The sequence below is a fragment of the Opisthocomus hoazin genome, chromosome 6, assembly GCF_030867145.1.
Source record: "Opisthocomus hoazin isolate bOpiHoa1 chromosome 6, bOpiHoa1.hap1, whole genome shotgun sequence".
Classification (NCBI taxonomy): Eukaryota; Metazoa; Chordata; class Aves; order Opisthocomiformes; family Opisthocomidae; genus Opisthocomus; species Opisthocomus hoazin.
Genome location: NC_134419.1, coordinates 33,319,114 through 33,339,613, shown reverse-complemented (window position 1 = coordinate 33,339,613; position 20,500 = coordinate 33,319,114). Strand labels below are relative to the sequence as shown.

General features: G+C 41.2%; 1 protein-coding gene across 17 annotated transcripts in view; it reads right to left on the bottom strand.

The window, feature by feature from the left end:
• The window catches only part of RC3H1 (ring finger and CCCH-type domains 1), a 75,882-nt gene that overhangs the window by 9,335 nt on the left and 46,047 nt on the right, over positions 1-20,500 (bottom strand). For 5 of the 17 annotated variants that reach the window (XM_075422633.1, XM_075422635.1, XM_075422634.1 and 2 more), the window contains exons 13-20: positions 19,396-19,527; positions 18,619-18,789; positions 15,245-15,455; positions 14,156-14,246; positions 13,906-14,041; positions 11,768-11,938; positions 11,048-11,163; positions 1,144-9,788 (exon numbers count right to left, since the gene is read on the bottom strand). In XM_075422633.1, the coding sequence (XP_075278748.1) occupies positions 9,635-9,788; positions 11,048-11,163; positions 11,768-11,938; positions 13,906-14,041; positions 14,156-14,246; positions 15,245-15,455; positions 18,619-18,789; positions 19,396-19,527 (1,182 nt within the window). In that variant the 3' untranslated portion in view covers positions 1,144-9,634. Of the gene's footprint in view, positions 1-1,143; positions 9,789-11,047; positions 11,164-11,767; positions 11,939-13,905; positions 14,042-14,155; positions 14,247-15,244; positions 15,456-18,618; positions 18,790-19,395; positions 19,528-20,500 lie in introns of those variants that run through there. The other 12 variants (XM_075422640.1, XM_075422647.1, XM_075422641.1 and 9 more) reach the window with 8 other exon arrangements.

The window sequence follows — 20,500 nt, the reverse complement described above, 5'->3', positions numbered from 1 at the left end:
TTCCATCCTGGTATCCATACCCAAAGGGAAGAGAAATTTTCCAGCGTTTCCCATCCCCTTGAAGCCAGCCTCCCTCCTTTCCTGTGCACAAACCCCTTCAAGCTTCCCCAAAGCTCTCCTGATGCAGAGCAGCCACAGCTCCCTTCCACAGCGATCTGACTCCACAGCACTTCAGATCTTCTTTAAAAGCCAACCACCGCAGAAATACTATTTTTTTTTTTTTAATTCCTCAGCGAGTACCTGAGCATCCTTGGCCATCAGACTAGTGGGAAAAACGGAAAGGAAACCAGCACCAACCGAAACACCCCATTTTCTGCTGGATTGCCCAGTAAATACAATTCCCTTTATCAGAACTGAATACTTTAAGCCATCGAGCAAGAAAATACAACTGCGTGGAAGTGTGAGGTGGCCTAACAGTCAGCAGTGGTGGGCTTCAGTCCAGCACAGCACACACCTCAGACTGGATCCAGTGCCTGGGCTCAAAGGCAAGGAGAGAAGTACTAAACGCATGAACGAACTCCCTGGGCAGGAGGCTGTGCTTGCCCTGCAATAGCAGAAGGAACAATTCTTCAGTGCAGCAGCAGCTTATTCTGTATTAGACTATGTTCAGCCACTCTCAGATTCATAGCCAGCCATGGACTTGGCTAAAGCCCACAAAAAGGAGCGAAAGAAGATTAAAAATCACCAAGCAGACTGCAGGGCAAACCTTATTCTCACTTTAAGGCAAGTTCCGAAACAGGCTCAACATTAGAGGCACGCTGCTTGCTCCTTGCTCTGGTTTGTTTTGTTCTGTTTTTTGGTTTTTTAAAATATGTAGAGTCTCTTCGAGCAAAATAATCCATTTAGCTAATTGAGTATCCTTTCTTGTTCACCTCCTTTCTTGTTCACCTCTGTTGAACAGATGAAGCAGCCGCTTCGCTCACAGGCAGAGTCAGAGGAGAACAGACCAGACCCCCAGAGGTCCGTTCAGCATCTCTTATGCTCCAGCCTGACAGAGAACAAACACATTCTTGATCTGGAGAAAGCTTTACAGTCAGTCTTGCACCTCACATAAAATTTAGAAGAATGCCCATTCATCCCAGACAGAAATGAGAGATATTGCAAAGTGTTCTTCATTAATTTATCATTTAATATAAATGCTGACAGAAAAGCAGGTAAGACCTTGCAGACACTTCCATCTATTTACAAACCAGTCAACTATCACCTGTCCACTCAATTTTTTTTTGTTGAATCTGCAACTCACAGGACCCTTAGACAACATGTGGAAGCACAGTAAGGCCGAGTCTGCTTTAAGAGGGAGAAAAGCAAGGTGAAGAGGGAAGAAACCAGCGTTTCGCTGTATGGCTTGTTCTATCTAACCACCACGCGCGCACAATAGGTCTCCACTCCCTTGTTCTTTCAGACAAAAGTGACACCGTTGGCTCTATAGTTCTGAAAAAGAAATAAAGCAGACAAATACTGACTTTCAGATCTCTGGGTCCTTTTGCCTCCTTCACTCGCTTCCATTTCAGCATATCTAGATGGCTTTTCTTTGAGATGTAAAAAGTGTATCACAGGAGTAAGGACAGGGGGAGTTGGATATAGCGAACTCTTTCTTCTACTCCTTTTGTCACCTCAGTTTTTCCAAAAGGCAGCACAGCATCTAACCATTCAAGGAAAGGGATCTCTGTGCCTCGTGTGCCTCTGAATGTCTCCACCGTGACCAGGCCTGTACGTACGAGACTTCAAAATTCCCCTGAACTTGCAAAGAATTCAGTTTATGGAATTCTTCTCATACATTCTACTCTAATCCTATTAATAATGTTTTGATAGTTACAAACAATAAATATTCACAATACCAACCCAGAGTCGCCATTCCCATGAAGGCTCAAGAATTTTTTTGGATGGGGAAGAGAAGCAGGAAAGGAAGAAAACAGCAGAAGGAGAAGAAAAGCAAGAAAAAAATCAGCTCAAACGGGAAGAGAGAATTAATGACATTCGGTTTGGCATGGACTTACGAAAACAGCAGACAGGGAATTTCACTTAACCAGGATCCTAAATAAAGTCAAGAAATAGTTCGTAACCTGACTCAACAAATCTCACGGTCTCCTTTATTACCTAGACTACCCTTTTTATTTTTTGTTAAATATACCTCTGCAGGGCACAATCACATACAATCAATACGATTGGAAAATTACATGAGCTCTATCCCAAGCATATATGCACCAATGTTAAAAAGTTATTTAAAAAACCAAACAAACCAAAAAATAAAATAAACTCCACCCAAAAAGGTGATAATGACTGCAGAATGTCTCGGGGAGACTCGTACAGAACCAACAAGATCGAAGAAAACTAGGCTTACAAAATAAACAGGGGGAAAAAAAGTCATCTATAGAGAAATCCCACAACTGGAAGTAGATGGTTTCAGAGGGGGTGGGAGCTGTCATACAGATCTCACAACTCCTCCTCCCACGCACTCCTTGCCTCACCTCTTCCTCCCCATAGCATCAAACACAATGGGGCGAGAGCTCGACACTACGCTACCAGTTATAGAAAACAGGGAAAACATCATCAAGCTACAGCACAGTCGCTAAGCTGGCTTCGAGGAAAGCTCCTCTTAGCATAGAGGCTGCTTACACGGCAAGCAGAGGCCAAAAGGGTAACGGGAACTCCTTAACATTAGACAAACTAAAAGTCATTTGATGCGCTAGACTTGCGCATGTTGGAGCAGCTTCGCTTAGGAGAGGCTGCGGATTAACGGTACCAATTCTCAACTATGCAGCAGCTGCGACACCAACAGGGTTTCCTCACTTCTGTCTCCGCTTGCTTTGTACATTTATAAAATGCTGCCACCAAGTTTCTTTTTAAGAAGCTACTAAAGAGGTCAGCACACACATCCAGTTGTGGGATCCAGCCAATACACAATCTGGTTTGGATGCCAAAGACTTGTGAGTACTGTCTGCCACAGAATTAATAAATCCTTTTAACATTACAAAGAAGCAAATAATCTCTTAAACATCAAATATTCCACAAGATTTTCTTTCCTGCTTACAGGTATATTTCCCCATTTACATTTCATATGCAATTCCATCATCTCCAGTGCTTTTTATTTTCAGACACACTGCACCACCTGTTGCTTCCCCCTTTCCCAAGACTGTATTTTTCAAATTAAGGTTGATGACTGTGTTTTCCTAAAGCTTTCAGATCTTAAATTCGGTTGTTTCTCAGAATGTGAAAATTTCTAACCTGCATATCCAAAGACATTCACCTTGCCGGATGAAGCTAGGCGCCGAAACTTTCCCAAATGCCGAACTCCTGGCAATCTGCACTAAAATTATACACAAACTCCCTCGAATTGCAAAGATTGCCTGGTAAAGATCAATTATTTAGGTTACTAAGCTATAGGCATCCAGTTTTGATTATTAGGGTCATTATTTTAAGCTTCTTATGACTAGGATGTTCCCGATGCAGACAAATCCACATCCCTACATGCTCTTTTTATTGGGAAATGGCAGAAAAAGCTGCACCCTCTTTCCTTACCCTAGTGTTCAAAGGGTTTCCACGGCAGGATGTTACAGTTGCCATAGGGAAATAAAATTATAAAGAAAATAAATACCAAGTTTGTTCTCCGTTCCCTGCTAATAAAGGCTCTACCTGCATCCTGAGCAGCGCCTTGAAGACTGTGACAACACTAAGCAGTTACGTTCTTCTTCCTACACAAGAATAAAGAGCACGTTAACTGCGTAAGGACACTGTGCTGGGATAACATCCCCCCAAACCACTTACTAATCTTGGATAACTTGAACTAACTTACTCCGGCCTCTTTCACCCCCCTGACATTTCAAGAGAAAATAATGCAGTTGGTAACAGTTGAGTGGGGAACAGAGAATCCCCAATGAAGTTTTTGACATTTCAAGATTATATTTGATCTGAGAAAACTCAATTTTCACTACATAATCTGTATGCTCGTATACCACAAGTAACAACCATCCAACCATTAGCACCAGGGCTACACCCTAAAAGGTAGCTCAGAAGAGCTGCTTCACTTTCCTCATCAATTCAGAGTTTACATTTACTCAAGCAAGGCAGATGTTCTCCCAGTTCACGTCTAATTACCATTTAGACAACTCAAGAACTTTTGCTTCCTTTTTTTCCATCCAGGTGAATTGATTTATTGTGATAGAACAAATTCACTTGCTGACACACTGACTTTTTTTGGCTGTTTTTAAACCAGTGCTACCAACATTCGGAGACAGGAAGTGTGTGTTTGGGAACACGAACGATGACACAATTTGAATATGAAGGTAATACCAAGCCCCAGCCTTGCTCTGTGTGCCTTCTATCTATTCTAGGACTACAACAATTTCTTCACACACACAGAGACAAGCACAGAACTTGCACACTGCTTATCTGTTTTTTTTCCCCCTCATTTTAGAACAGACAAGTTGGCACTCCTGCCACTGAACCTTCTGATTATTAGCACTGAATCTCTTGGACCATAAAAGTGGGTCTGAAACAGCTAGTCAACCGAAGATAGTTTATATTGGGGTTCTTCAGATAACTATCCTATAAGTCTGCTTCATTATAGTCCAGATTTATAAATGGAAATGGCAATGGAAGTGAGGGTTTATTCTACTCTTACAGATTTTCTCTGAACCAAATGACCTGCACAAGTTTAAGTTACATCAAGGAAGGGAAATGCAAACGGCTTTCTTGTATTATCGATGAAAAACCTCACTCCTCGCCCTTTCTAATACAGAATTTGCCCTGCCTTACTCAATTCGTGCTGTCAAGAGACAATATCATCATACAAGTTTGCTTCTTCCACATCTAATTTAATGTAATGCTACAGTTTGACAAGTCTTTTCAGTTCCAAAGGGCTTAAAAGTCAGTCACATTTGCAACACAGACATATCTTTTACTGTAACTGAAGAAATTTAAAACCAGTATTCAATTCAGATTTCAACACTTAAAGACAAGGCTTCTTTGATTATGTACGATTTCTGTGTTCCTCCTCCCTCTCCAAGTGAGCCATTCCGTCAGCCGAGAGAGTGCATGAGAGACTGAAAACACATCAGAATACTCCAGATACATCTCAGTACATTGCAAATTGTATGACTCAATTGAATGATTTTCCACAATTCAATGCATGGATAAGGCTTAACAAACACTAACGTTCGTAAATTGCTATTAGGATAATACAGTCAACTCACAAAACCCCACAAAGATTTGACAATCAAAATGGCTACACCAGGAACAAAAAAAAAAAAAAAATGTAAAGCACAAGTCTTTGGCTCTCCTTTAAAGAAAAACAGCAGTTTACCATGTTTATACAGATCCCCCGTTTGCCTACCAGTAGGGGCAATATCACATTTGTGCATCACTGAGTAATAACACCATTAGAAAAGGCAACTTCACAGAAGTTATTGGCTAAGCGAATTCATTTGAATGCTCTGTTTTGAGGCAGCAAGCTGTCACTGTTACACAATCAGGGAGGGTGAATGGGCAAGCCACAGAAGGAAAGGAAGGAAGGTATGGGCAAAAAGGGAGGGAATAAGGCTCAGAAGAAACCAGACAGAGCACAGCTTGAGAAGCAAGGAGATAACAGCGCTGCAAGTTTGAAAGGTGCTCTGATCTAAATAAGAAAAGTCCTACTCTAAAATGGGACAGGATACAATAGAATACAGGAGGGGCAGAAGAAAAAGCATAAGTTTTTCCGGTTAAGAAAAGAGAACTAGGTCACAGGAAAGGAAGAAGAGATGTTGACAGAAGGAGAAAAACAACACTACAGAATAAACAAACATTGTTTCTGCACTGACTGAGTTACTGTTTGACATACTGAAGCTTAACCTGACACTCGAAGCTTCCTATTCTGGAGGGTTTGTCCATGCTAGGGCTCAAACCCAGGTATCAGCGAGGGTTCAAAGTTGTCTACCGCAGTAGAAAATATAACCTACCTACCAAGTGATGCAGTAGTGCCCTAACACCATTGCCATACTCTTACTTCTCGCCCAGGTAGAAGGAACTACACCACTTTCCAGCTAAGACCAATTTCACTGAGGTGCACAGCATTCCTGTACAACTGGGACAATGATGTGCTACAGACATGAATACAGCAGTATACTCCTGAAAGTTGCTCCAGAAATTTGTACTCCCTGGTTATCTGCTGTAACCATCAATGGTTCCGTTATTTGTAGAGCTATCTGTCCTCCCAGTTCTACTAGTGTGCTTTTCCACAAAAAAGGAAAATTTTAGGTGCAGCTTCCAGAAAGATTTAGAAGCATGCACCACATTTTGCTGTTTATCAGCTAAACTGCTGCAAAAAAGCAGAAAAAGGACAAGACAAGGAGGGGAAAAAACAAAGCCAAAAAAAAAATCAATACCATTGGTAGATATTAAACAAACTATTTAACAAGCCAAACTATAATGCTGGGCAAACAGGGCATTCACCTGGACGCACTGATCACAACAAGGACACTATGCACAAAGTACAGCATGGAGAGCTGGGTAAAGGAGAGGAAAAAAACCCAACAGTAAGGTCTCCCTTCTAATCCACAGGTTTTGGAAGCATTCACCGTATGTAGGCCAGCAGTCTGAACAGCATCTACTGCAGAAATCCTCCTGGGAGCAGAAGTGGAGAAAACAATTAATCCCCAACCTGGCAAGGAAACTAGCTGGCACAAGTAACCAAAGGCAAAAAGTATCTTGCCCCTCCAGATTTTCTTGTTAGTGTTGTACATGAATCTGTAGATTCAAACATATCATAACCATCTTTGAAAATTCACTTTACTAAAAGAATTACTGCAGTCAAAAAAAGGTACATTCTGGGCTTGTCCTTCTAGATTGGAATACTGCACTATTTAACCCAACCAAAATGAGCTCCCTGGGTTAATGAAGACACAGCAGGAAGAAGTAAACTAAATAAAACCAACAAGGAGAAGGCTGACCTGACAGTGGTGCTCTGCACTTAAGGATGGGAGAACAGGGCACAGTGCCTGGGTCAGTTGACTTGTGAGCAGGCTGCCAGGGAAACACGTTAATTATTGCCATGCCCAGAGCAGAGAAAGGGAGGAACAGACCTGACAGGCTCAAAACTGCATCAGCCTAGCTCTGCTCGGCTCAAAGTGGAGCGGCTGTAATGCTAGGCATAGTAGGAGATATGGATGGATGGGGGCAAGGTGTAGATGCAGCTCTTCTAGTGCAAAGATGATTCTTTGCGAAAAGTTAAAAGGGGTTAGGAGAAAAAAAAGCAAGCTTCGAAACTACTCTTGGCAATTAAGAGGCCAAAGTTCAGCTAGGAGCGAAATAAATCCATGTGAAGACATATGGAAAGTGTGGGTGTGTGCGCTGAAAAAATGCCTTTATTTTCATTCAGTGCTTCTACCTCCCAGACATTTGATCACAACAGCTGCGCTCATGCGAAAAAATTCTTAAAACATACCCAATATATATACAGATATAACTATGTATATATGTATATATATATTTATATATAAATTTTTATTTAAATAAAAAAGAAAGCTCGAATCCCAAGCCAATATGTGTATCAAATCCTTGACCAGCCAGGTCTGTAGGGCATAATCAAATTCAATGTGAAATAGTATATAAACGCGGTGCCTTGACTGGGCAAATTAAATAATTGCTACTCAAACGAGTCTTCTGTTTGGACTCTCCTACTGGTAGGCAATAGTGGGACTGTATCCCCTCCCACCCCCCATTTTGTTTTATTTAACAGTATGATGAATGCAAAGCTTAGCCCAAGGTTGCTATGACCTCAGCAGGAGTTAAGGTTAAGGAAAAACTAAAAACCAAGAAAATTTATTAACTCTTGCTTTACCCAACCAAAGCAATGCAGTAATTTATTACATAACCAGTGCTTTCCAATTTAGTAGTCTAACCCAGAAAGAAAACAGGAGAACAGGCCAACAAGGTGCAGAGGGAGCAGCACTTTAAAATCCTTCTCCACAGAGTTCTTCGCATACAGGGTCCCACCCCAGTCCATGCTGAAAGAGTCAAAAGATGTGCAGCAAGAACAAAATCTCTTTAATTTCTTTAACTTCTAAAGAAAACATCTAGAAAGGGCTTACAGTTTCTCCAACTTACACTTACAAAGCATCTACTTGGAGAGGTAGTACACTAGATCTATCAAGCAAAATTCGCTTTTCAGCACTTCTGGCTACTTCCGATAGGATCCGTGCTGTACCTTAAGTGGCCATTCTCATGCAACTTTTCCCCTGTGAAACGAGAATCTAGAAAGGATTCACTGCAGCAGTGGCAGAAAAGCTGCAGATTGATTCTCGGGTGTCAAATTCTAATATACACAGACATTAAACAATGCCACCTTTAAAAAAGAAAGAAAAACTCCTCTCTGTTTGTTAAAGATTGCCATAATTGATGCGCACCAATCAAAGATGTTGGTCTCCTTCAGTAAAAGGCCCTCACGACAGCATTACAACTGATGTATCATTGAACAAAAAGAAAGAAAAAATCAAGTTAGGATATCCTGGTTTTAATAATAATAAAATGAAGAAAAAACAAAGGCAAGAGCTGCTGAGAAGGAGGCATACCTGAAAGACCCGTTTCAAAAGGCAGAGAGGTGAGAAGTCTCTCTGCATCAACTTAATTGTCTGGACTTTGGGTAAGCCTGTTTCAAAGGCATAGTGAGAAGGGGAAAAAACACCCCAGCAAACACTGGATGAACTAACATGGTTCACCAGCTCATCAGCATTAACATCCTTCCAGCAACTGCATAACCTTACGTTCTCTCTACTTTCTGTTTCTAGAGATCCTGCGTTGGTCATGGCTGCAGAACCTTCACCGGTCAGCGAAGCCTCTCTACCAGCTTCAGCAAGGCCCATGCTGGAGTAGACTGCTCTGCATTCTGCTGACCTCTTCAGCGCCAAGAGAAAATAAAAGGCTAGCAACCTTCAAATAAGATAACGTATGTTACTACGGACATTTTATTTTGTTATCCTCTATCCCACATGCTGTGCTGGGACGTACACAAAGGACTCCACCTGTTGCATCGCAAGGATTCTGTCACTTCGTTTAAACTTAAATAATTTACGCACAAGCTAGGGGTCAGTCCCTAGCCACAACAGAAGTAATTGTTTCATGAATGAAGTTTGCTGCACGCCTTTTGACACTGCAATTCTCAGCTGCTCTCCAACCCTCATTCCTTGTTTTACCCTTAAACCATACAAGGAAGCGGCCAGGTTGTTTTAGTTGTTGAGAAATTAAGGTAAGAAGGAATTATGCACTGGGTATGTAATAACACCAAAATAAAAGAAAAAACCTACTTCATTAAGATCATACAATTAATCAAACAGAGTATATATATAATATCTTATTTTTTAAGCCCTGGGATCCAAGGCGTCCAAAGTTATTAAAATAAAGTTCATTCACAGAACAAAAACAAATTTAATTTGAATTGCTTGCAGATACTGCTAATTTTTATTTTTTTAATTAAAAAATGCGTTAATGTGAACTATGTGCAGGATTTGTTTCTAGTAGTTGTGTTCGTGCACATTGCCTCTGGACCTGCTGCTCTGCTACTGCTGTTGCTCTTGAGTTTCTCCAATCACCCCTGGAAAAAAACACGATGGAAGCCACCAACACCCCAGCAAAAGGAACTCTGGGGTACGTCGGCCTCACTTCATGGAGCAGACGTAGGCGTAACTCCCGCTCTCTGCGAGTCGTGGCTGTCTTCTGCTCCCTCGGGGTCCTCTGACAGGCTGAGAGATGCCGTCTTGTTTGACAGGAGGCCAATGTTCTCTTGTGTCAAGGCTGATCCATTCGGAACATCACTGCTGAAAGAAAGTTGAGGAGAAAGGGGGGGGGGGTAATTACTGCAATTTTTCATTTAAGTAAAAGGACTTCAATATTTGTTGCTGCAGCATCTCAATAAACAGATGTGAACACACGTAAACTTGTAAAGGCTTGCTTTGTATAATAAAACAGGTTGTCTGGTATGCTGCAGGTACTTACCAGAATGAGAACTACTAACATAAGGCTAATTGAAAACAAACAAGACTACATATTTTTAGGGTTCTAGATTACTTGTATTTTGCAAAGTACTTCAGTATATGCCACAAGATGCACCGTATCAATCTGTACAATGCACACATTCCAGAATATTTAACTTATCTGGATCATTTGTCTTAGTTTTGTGTGTTGTGTTTTTTTTTTAATTTAAAAAAGACAGATAGTTATTTTAATTTCATTACTTTCAAAATTTCGTAAGGGAAAACGGGTTTCGGCTCCAGAGGCCTCAACCTACTGGTGCAGCCCAGAACTCATAGACTGGTTATAGGACTTCATAAGCAATTGAGGGAGATATATTTTCTAAATAAATTCACTTTCTGAATAAATATCCAGATTCTAAACTGCTCACACAAAGTTATGCAAACTTGATTTAGTGAAACATCTGCAGAATTTGGGCTTTTCTGTTCAAAGTATTAGTCTGAATACATACAGATGCTTGCAGCCACCTGAACATGGTTGCCGTGTAGATTTCCAGCATTCCCAGCCAACATCTTATTTCAATTGACTATCAAAAGGGAGTTTAAATCAATCCCAGCATCTACACAGATAAAAATTACTGCTTACCAACAGAAGTGAACTTTGTTTCAAAGTTACATACCTTCCTAGACAACATCCACATCAGAAACCTTAGCAGGATGGAATAACTTTCCTCTCACATTTGGAGCATTTCTTCTCTTTGAAACTAAACTGGTAGATGAAGATTTCTTGTATGGTCATTGTTTATCTCCTGCTCCTCCCAACTAATCATCCAATATTGACTAGATCGACTTCTGGTCTTACAAACACTGCAATTCTTCTGTTCCGTTAACTGATACACAGTCTCATTCCACTCACCTACTCATCAGCTGAAGTGGCCCTTAATTCATGCTTGCGCTATAAAAACTTGATTCGCATAACTGTTTCCTAGTGGATGCTTCCACATCAGAGACAATGTGAGGCACGGGGTTATTACTCATATACCAGAGCGTGACCCTGATTAAGTCATGCTCCTGTCACACAAGGAAAGGTTGAAGACCCATGTTACCTGAATGTCAGTGCGAGGTCCTCAGCTGGAACCTTGCTTTGCGGTTCTAATTGTCCATTTTCTGTCTGTTTAGTGGTGCCCAGTTTGTTTTTTATATCCAGTGAAGACTGGCTCTCCTTTAAAAAAAAAAAGAGACAGAAGAAAAATTATTTAACATTGCATTAAAAGAATGTGAGACTTCATCCTTTGGGACCAATGATGAAGGTCTGTAAATTGGAGTCATACAGTGTAACCCACAAAAGCCATGAGACAAGAAAACAGACTCAGTAAGATCTGCTCGTCTCTCAGGACACAGCATTTCCTGAAAGGAAGGGATGATTCTTGTAACAACAAGCAAAGACCATAGACTGTAACAGCACACAGACTTCTGAATGCCAGCCTGTACCTGCAGATGATGTTTTCTGTGTCAAAGCAGTTTATACAACTCATGGCACAGTCATCTTGGAGACGATTCATAGCTTGCAACAAATTCAGTGCCACGCTTCTTTTCAAATGGCAACAACAGCAGAGTATTTTTAAAGTGGGCAGAACTCAAATTCTTCACAAAGAACCACCAGAAAAATTCTCAGGAGTTTTTGAAGAATAAAGAGGTGAAGAGGGGACGGATGACTCCAGCTGCGGTCATCCGGCAGAGAGCATTTGTTGACAGGGTGAAAGGGCTGCAGCCAGCTACACAGCTCTCCGCTCCACCTCTCTGCCTCCCACCCCCGCGGCACTCACCATGCTCAGCTCCCGGGTTCTCTTCCCAATTTCCCTTTCCACCTGGTGTAGCTCCAAGCTCAGCTGTTCACTTGAGATCATCCCAGGCCACTTGGGAGGTGGGGGTGGGGGCTGTGGTTGGCCTGCCAGGGTAGTCGCCCCCCTCTGCAACAGCAGCCTGTTACTAACAGCCTAAATGCATAAAGCCAAGCACATACACAACTGAGCACACAACACACCAAGCACAGAAAGAGCTCTAGGCCCTATCTAGAGTATTGCTTATTTGCAAAACCAAGGCCGCCTTCTCTCCATCCTTAACAAGATTCCAATCAAAATCACTTCCAACGCAGGTTTAAACATTTTTTACATGCAGGAAAGTCTTTTCACCTTTAAACAAGCAGTGATATGGACTTTTTACTGTAATAAATTTGCCCAGACTTTCCCCACATACTGCTCCTTTCTCAAAACTAAGATTAAGCACATGAACCAAAACACTACTCTCTTTTGTGAGCTATTTGTTGAACAAAAGGTAACAGGAGATAAACAAACCTGCAGCTTTATTTTACAGTAGGACAGTTTACCAAATCCTACAGCAGAGCCAGTGTTATTACTATGTCATCTAACTATGTAGCTCTCTCCAGATTAGGAATCACAGGAACAGAGCGGAGCAAAGTGACTACAGTCATTCAGAAGTCGCATGTTACCAGCAGCCAAGTAAAAAGTAGTAACCATATCAGCCACTCCAAAAGCCTGCTAACACTTGGGAATCACTTCCGTAAGTGTGTGCTCAATTTAAACACACTATCTACTATGCCACACAACTGAACATCTGGCTGGCCTACACGTAGAAATGCTCATTCATTTGAGAAGGAAGCAAAACAATCTAGTTCTTCATGTTCAGACTGAATTAAGCGACTGCGACAGCCTTGTAACAGGTAAATTAACAAAGCTTCCTTGATTGCAAGTATCTACTTGCAGCTCTGAACACAAAAGATGAATTGAAAACTTGAGTTATTACTCAAAACAACCGATGAGTTCTGACAAATTCAGACAATGGTAAAATCAAGGCTCAAAACTCAACTACATAGGATTTAACGCTAACACAATGACAATAATAATGAGGAGGAGAGGCAGGCCACTCCGGTTTTGCAACTTTCCAATACTCTTCTACTATGGGAAAGGCAGATGTGCAAGATTTACATTTTCTCCTCTTGTTCCCAAATAAAAGCACAAGAACGCAAGTTATGTTTCAAGGAACTGAGAAATGCATACTACTTGTTACCGCTGCTGAGGCTTAAAAACTGTGAGCTCTTACAACTACTCTGCAATAACCCCCCTCTGCAACACCTATTCTTAGGTAACCATAGATTCAGCAGAAGCTGCGGTCCACTACTAGAGTAATTCCTTCTGGGAAAACATTAACATGAATAGTTGCTGAGGTACCTAGAGTAGTTTTCTGGTAAATATTTACTGATTTTTCCCAGGAGGAAAAAACCAAAGTAACTAAAGCTTTGCTAAAACAATTCTTTCATTATGCCTTGACATTTCTCCTTCTGTGTCTCAAAATACAAACAAGTATTTCGGCTCATGAATTCTTTCACAGATGCAGACTCCCATCTTCCCTCAGGTTGCAAGTAACTACATTTCTTCGAAGCACGGAGACATAAAATACTAAACTTTAATTTTTCAAGCTAAATGTCCTTAACATTAATTTTCTTGACTCCTGTGGCTTGCACTATTTTGAAAGAAACAGGTACAACACAAAGCCAAACACGGAACAGATGAATGTCATAGCTTTCTGTACATAAACCCAGACGTTTTCAGTGGCAGTAAAGCCAAGAGAAACAGGTATCTACACCGCAAGTTTGCCTCTGAGTTAAGACATGAACAGAAAGGGGCAGTAAGTGAGAGAGCATGAAAGCTAACATGAATAAGCACAAAGTGCAGGTTTGAGCGTGGTGTTGATTTGCACGTAAAGTGCAGGTAAGTTTCTGCGGCTCAGCAGAGAGGTTTACACTTGTACTATAATCCTGATGCCATCACAGAATTGTTACTGAACGTCATTACAGAGAAAGATAATCAACACACGAAAAGCAGCTTTACTAGCTTCATCTCTCTCCATACGATCCTTCACCGCTCTTCCAAATGTTGGTACCAACCTCTAGTCCTCGCATTTGTGTCTGCTGGCTAATTTGATGGTCTACTTGCTGCAGCTCCATGCGCAGCTGCTGCTCTCGTTCAGCTGAAGGCAACTGTTTCCCATGACCAGCCACATCTGACATGGACAGTCTCTCCCTGTGGGATCAGAAAAGCAAAAATAAGGCCATTTCCAAAAAAAGCTTCACTCAGCTGGCACAGAAAGAAATAGATAAAATAGAAAAAGGCAAAGGCAAAATAAAGCAATCCTACCTGTCATTGAAACGTCCCTGAGAAGGTATATTTTGATGAGGAGAATATGGAGAGCCTCCCCAGCCACCGTGAGTTCCATAAGGATTGTAGTCTGCCAGTGAACAGAAAGAAATCCGTGTCGCATTACTACAAAACTATCCTGGAAGTAATTCAGCCAACACACAGAACTGGACAGGAATTAGCAAATAAGCAGGAAGGCCTCTAAGAGTGAGGCAGTCTAACGTTTCTTCTGCTGAAATCAATGCAAAACCACTACATGTGGCCAGCCTCAGGTGCCTAATGAATGACTGCCCACACGCCCAACAACGTTTGCTACAGCCTTCCACAGCCTGAGTTTGTGAAGGACTTCAGACACTCAGGGGACAGCAACTCAAAAACAAACTTACAGCCACTATGACAGCAATTATTTTTATTAAGTTCCTAAAAGACTCGAGAGTTGCCTGATAATTCTGAGACACCTAGTTAACACCAGCTTGAAGGTTAAGCTTTCAGGGAAGCCAGAGTTCTACCTGTGATAAAGTCTAGAAAGTTACTGCTCGAATTAAGCAAGTGAGTTTTTGGTTTTGTTTCCAGCAGTTAACTCATGAAAAAGATCTAGAGTGAATTTTGGGGGAATATAATTTAGTGTTTTCTTAAGATTATTCAGTGCACCTCAGGAAAGAGACCACCTCATTAAGCTTGCAGCAGCAACTACCCATAAAATAGGAGCGCAGTACAGTACTCCATTATGATGGTTTTGCATTATATATATTTGAGAAGGCAGTAAGTTTCTAGATCCTACTACAACAGATATAAAAGAAATCTTATCTCAGAAGGATCAGCAGAACAAAGTAACTTTTTCTAAACAGCAACAACAAATCCCCAACGCATACACTCTGTGTGCACAAATCTGTCAGTGGAACAGGAATTAGTGGCAGCCTTTTTCAGCCTTCTCAGTGCAGTCCTACCTAGAGTTATTTTTAGTGACATAACATACATCTCATTTCAAAGACAAGAAACAAGTTTACAGGGACTGTCTTCAACTTGTACTACACTGTAGCACTACAGAAAATAGCAACAGCCAGCAAAATCCACCAGCACACATGGTACCTGAAATGATTGATTTGGTGGTAGCTCCCTGAACCGCCATGGCCTGCATGGGACCAGAATTCTGGTACATCGCTTTGGAAGTACGAGAGATAGCCCCAAATCTCGACACAGTTGGTCGGTCTCCAAATGGAATGAGGTCATCATCACCAGTCTCTGCGGCTCTTCGCTGCATGTCTAATCGCTGGTCACGCATGGCTTTACTATCTACATTCTAGACAAGATGTGGAAAAGGCAGTCAAAAACTTATCCAGAAATGAACAAAACCACATTACTTTTACAACAAGCTGGTAACAGGATAGTAAATGTCTCTTGTATTCTCTATTCCCTTCATCCTTCAACTAATTCTCCTATTTTACAGTTTATAACTCCTCTGTCAGAGTTGATGTCTCTTTAGTGGTCTAACTTAAGACAGCCATTACTACCACCACCGAAACTGTTGCATGATTAATTGCGAACAAGTCCAAGGGAAGGGAACAGCAGCAACAGGAAAAGTAAGACCAAGAAAGACTCATGGGACGGAAGGGAACAAAAAACTCTCCAGAATAAAGTCACAGAGGAGATCAGAGAGCATCTCTGAGGAATACATACTCCTTTCAAAGTCCAGAAGGAATTTCTCTGAAGCCCAGTATTAAGAACTGTATCATGTAACAGGCTGCAGATGACTCAAAATCGGAATTATTCAGCACAGTGCTTACTTGGACAGGTCTAGTTGTCCTAGGTTTGGCTGGGATAGGGTTAATCTTTCCTAAGAAGCTGGGAGGCAACACAGCCAGGACAGCTGACCCAAGCTTGTCAAACATCTTTTCAGGCACTTTTTCATTAAGCAGTAGTACTGCTTGGAACATCTTGGTTTCGAACTCAGCTTCAGACTCAAACACCTCACTGGGTCAGCAAATGAACAGATAAATTGTTCTCTCTCTGCTGACAGAACATTGCCAAGCAGTCACAAAGCAAAAGACGTGCTCAGAAAACAAGCTCGATTTAGCAGGATATGTCAATTCGACTTAACTTACAAGAACAAACAACAGATTATGATAAAGATTTTTTACAAAGATTTTCCTGATATAGTTAGGCCAGTTACGGGAGAAGTCACCTGGAGTAACTTAAAAACAAAGTCAGTCGTTTTTTTCCATGAATAAAACCAAATTTTTAAAAAGCTTCCTCAACATGAAAGGAACAAAACAAAAAAATACCACCCCCTGAATAATCACCACACAGTGATTACACAAAAGAGGAACAGAAATAAACAGGCTCAATTAAAAAGAAAATCGGAAAAGTGCTTAATTAAATGGGAAAGCTATCTGCTGGCTGCCAGAAAACGTAACATGGTATGAATTGCCAAAAATCAAAGTTTTGACTTTGCTGAAAGAAATAAAACTGGTAAAACTGTAGCACAGTGCTGTGTACAGCAAAAAAACCCAAGGTAAGTGGCACTACTACACAAAGAGGACCGGCTAAAGCCTAAAAAGTCACAACTGAGTTAGAAGCTAAACTCAAGAAATGTAACATGTTGAAACTGGAAGAGGCATTAGACAGCATCTGCTTCGGAATTCTGAAAAAAAAAGATGTTTTAATCTTGAGTCTGTAGGACACTAGTACCTATTTTATTTCCATTTACTGAGTGGGGGGAAAAGAAAATAGTAAAGTTGCAATGCTATCTGCATAAAATCCAGCATTACGCACTCTCAGATGACACTATTCTTCTCCCTGAAAGAAGGAATCTTTTATGAACAATAAAAAAAGGAAGACTTCATTGACTTGCCATCTACAGCGAAGGTCTCCTGAGAAATTTTTTGTGTGAGGAGACTAAAACTGAAGAGCAGCAGAGATCCTATTTGCTTATCTGAAAATTAGCTCTGGGGCAGGAGAACACTTTGTTTGGCAATAAAAAAGGAGACTGCTTCTCCAGAACTCTATCACCTCTCTTAATTGAGTTCCAGTTTGTTTGCACAGTGTTCTCCCAGCAGGGATGAAAGACGAGCTGTTTGCTGGTTCCTGAACACAGCCACCTGGACAGCAATAAACTGATTCTGAGTAATCTCCGTACTTCCCCAGGTCAAACATGACAGCGTTAGGACTCAAAGCAAACACACTGTGTAGGACAGAGATCAAAACGACATGTAGCAAACCCAAAGCTCCAGCTGAAACGCCTTTTCTTGCTCTGCTTTTTCTGGGAGAAAGCCTCCTTTTTTGCTCTCATTTTGCACAGTGCCTTCAAGGTCTTACAGGAAAGCAAGTCAGTGCACAGAAACCAGATGCATTTAATCCCCAGAGGGGAAACTGGGAAGCCTGCTTGTGGGCAAAGAGGAGAAGTGGGATAGAAAAATCCTATTCTTTAGTTAAGTGGTCACAACAGGGGAGCACGGGTCCACCGGAGAATAAGTTCTGGATAGAAACTTCTTCCCCCTCCCCTTTTTGGCCAAAGGTCACCATGACAGTGACAATATATAAACAAAAGATGGTAGAACACTTTTCCATTTGGGAGGTGAAGGAGAAAACACAGATGCATCTCTGTAAAATAGTCCCTCAGACTAAAAAGACATTTCTCTTGAATACTTGAATGTCCTCCTACTTGCACAGGCTACCAACATATTTCTTGCTGTTGAGTGATGCTTAAACATTAGAAAGAAATAGAACAGTGGTGGTATTTCAGAATCTTATTTCTTTTCTTCTGCATTCATGACTCCCAATAATGACAACCTAGCAACCCCTTCATTTTGCAAGGCTGACCTGGCAAAAATGCAGCAGCATCAAATAACATTGCAGTCAGACAACCACAGCTTCAGTGAAGGACTGAATAAGCACAGCATGGAGTTAGAAACCGCCCTCAAGAAGAATCAGCCTAGTATTGTGTTATGACTACGCTTCTCTCAAAGGTTTCATGCATGTTCTGGGTGTTCTTGTGGTCACAAATCACAAAAAGTTCTTCAAGCAAAAACTAGTAACATTGTTAACAGCAGTCACAATCCCCATAAAAGGAATTAATAGCACAAAGTTAAATTACAGCATGCCCCTCTGACAGAAAGAAATACAGGAAGCAACAGATAGGCATGTTTAATTAACTAGCTGCCAGTACAGAGTAATTTTTGAATTTCAAGTTAAGTGTAAAGAATCATGGCAAAATAACTTTTCCTATCCATGGCTTTAGAGCAGAGTGGTTAGCCCGCATCTACATCCAGAATTTTAAACCAGCTACACACGTAGGACTGTACATAACTTTGAAAAAAAAAGCACTCCACGCACTTTCAAATGCATTCTTTGACTGCAATGCACTTTTGAGCTTAAACACAAGCACTGCCATCATCCCAGAAAGAAAATGAAAGAGTCCCTCCCAGCCCCAACTTTTCTTCTGCGTTCCCCTAATCCCTACGTACCGCCATCTCCACACTCCTTGCTGCCACAACGTCTTTGGGTTTTGCATCTTTGGTTCCAATGTAGGAGCCGATGGTGTCACAGGACCAGGGAGAGTACTGGCTGTAGTCATTTCCTTTGTATTTCCCAGCTACCTTCAAGTCTTCATCCAAGTACTGTACAAAAACAAAAATCTGGTTCTGTAAGTGAAGGGAAGAAGCAGCTTCACAGCCATCACTACCTAGGTTCGACAACAGTGAATTTGAAGAAAAACACCACCAGGATTATTTTTTATCAGATACATCACTATTTGGAACTGGGCCACACAAGCATGAAATGTGTGAAATTCCGATCACCTGGCTACATTCCCAGCATTCCTGACTGTTCACTCCGCCAGTATGAAAGCGATACTTTGACCTTGGTTAAAAAAACAAGCCTCTATCAAGCTGTTACTTAATTCCAAACATATCAGGAGCAAATGAAGTGAAGTTCAGTTATCGTGAAGACTGACCACTTCAATTAATAATGGCTCAAAACTACTTATCTCAGTTGCACCAAAAGCAGATAGCTTGGGATCAGTGGTAGATCAGAGAATCAACAGCCAATTGAGAGACTGGAGACTGTACTACAAACACTTCCCATCTGGAGCATAAAATTGACACCACCCGCCACCACCACCCATCACCCGCCAGCACTGTACTGGTCTAATTTTCTTGTTGTCTTCACCTATTAGCACACTCAAACTCCAGGGTATTTTCTAAACATGCTAGTAAGTCACATTTTTGTCAAAATATGCTTACCTCCTCTGAATGAAAAGGATGAGGCAAGGTTGGTGACGGTGCAAAAGGAGGTGGAGAAATCACCTTCCTCTCTTCTAGCTGGGCCATGATCTCTTTTCTTCGTCGGTGAAGTTCATCCAGGCTGGGATGAGGCTGAAATGAAGACAGAAATACATTACAAAGGTTCTGAAGCATTAATGCACAAAACTAGTAATTTCAAAAATTTTGTTTATCCAAACAAAATATGGCAACCATATACTGTCATAAAAGGAAAATACAGTGAATAGACAGTATGATTACATGACTAAGTAATGATCACTTTGTTACAGTCTATCTGTTAACTTTCATGTTTAATATAGAACATACGTGTTCCTACACTGGCCAAAGCGTTCATTCAAGCACCCCAAAGGCAGGGAAACATTATTTGCCTAAAACTGATTAGATCCTCAACTAACCCAGTGTTTCTACCTTTGAAAGTACTAATCTTTGAACTCATAGGTAGCTCAACATGCCTCTGTGTTCCAACTTGGCAAAACTTCCACTGGAACATGTTCCAGTATGGCAAGCCCCCATTTCAATCATATGGGGGAAATTAGCAGAACTCTACAGATCATAACCTAGACACAGGGTTAGGGTTACGAGGGTTTTTGTATTACTCATTTTGTAACAGAATGAAATGTCCCACAAATGTGTCAAACTCAAACCTGATAAATCTACCAGCTGCATTAAAAATGCTTCCTGGACTCAGCAATATGATTCAGAGCCTTTTATCTGAACGACAGCTACGTAAGTCCAACTATCCTACAGGGCTCAAGCCCAGCTGGTGAGTTACCAAAACAAGTTTGTACACCTCTGTTAGGAAGACCTTCCAGTTAGCAATCTTGAAGTAGAGAAAACTGGGAAGAGCAGAATTTTTACTTCTTTTACCAAGGGAAGTATGTTTGCAAATTTTTTATTTAGGCACAGAGATGGTCAGTCACAGACGGGCAGTACAAGGATGCATACACGACCATTTGCACATGCCTGTTTAATCTGCATTAGAGAGTGGCCCTCTCCAGCCTAATCTTTGTTGAAGTCAGGGCCATACAAGACTTCCAAAATTAATTACAACACTTTTCTACTTCAA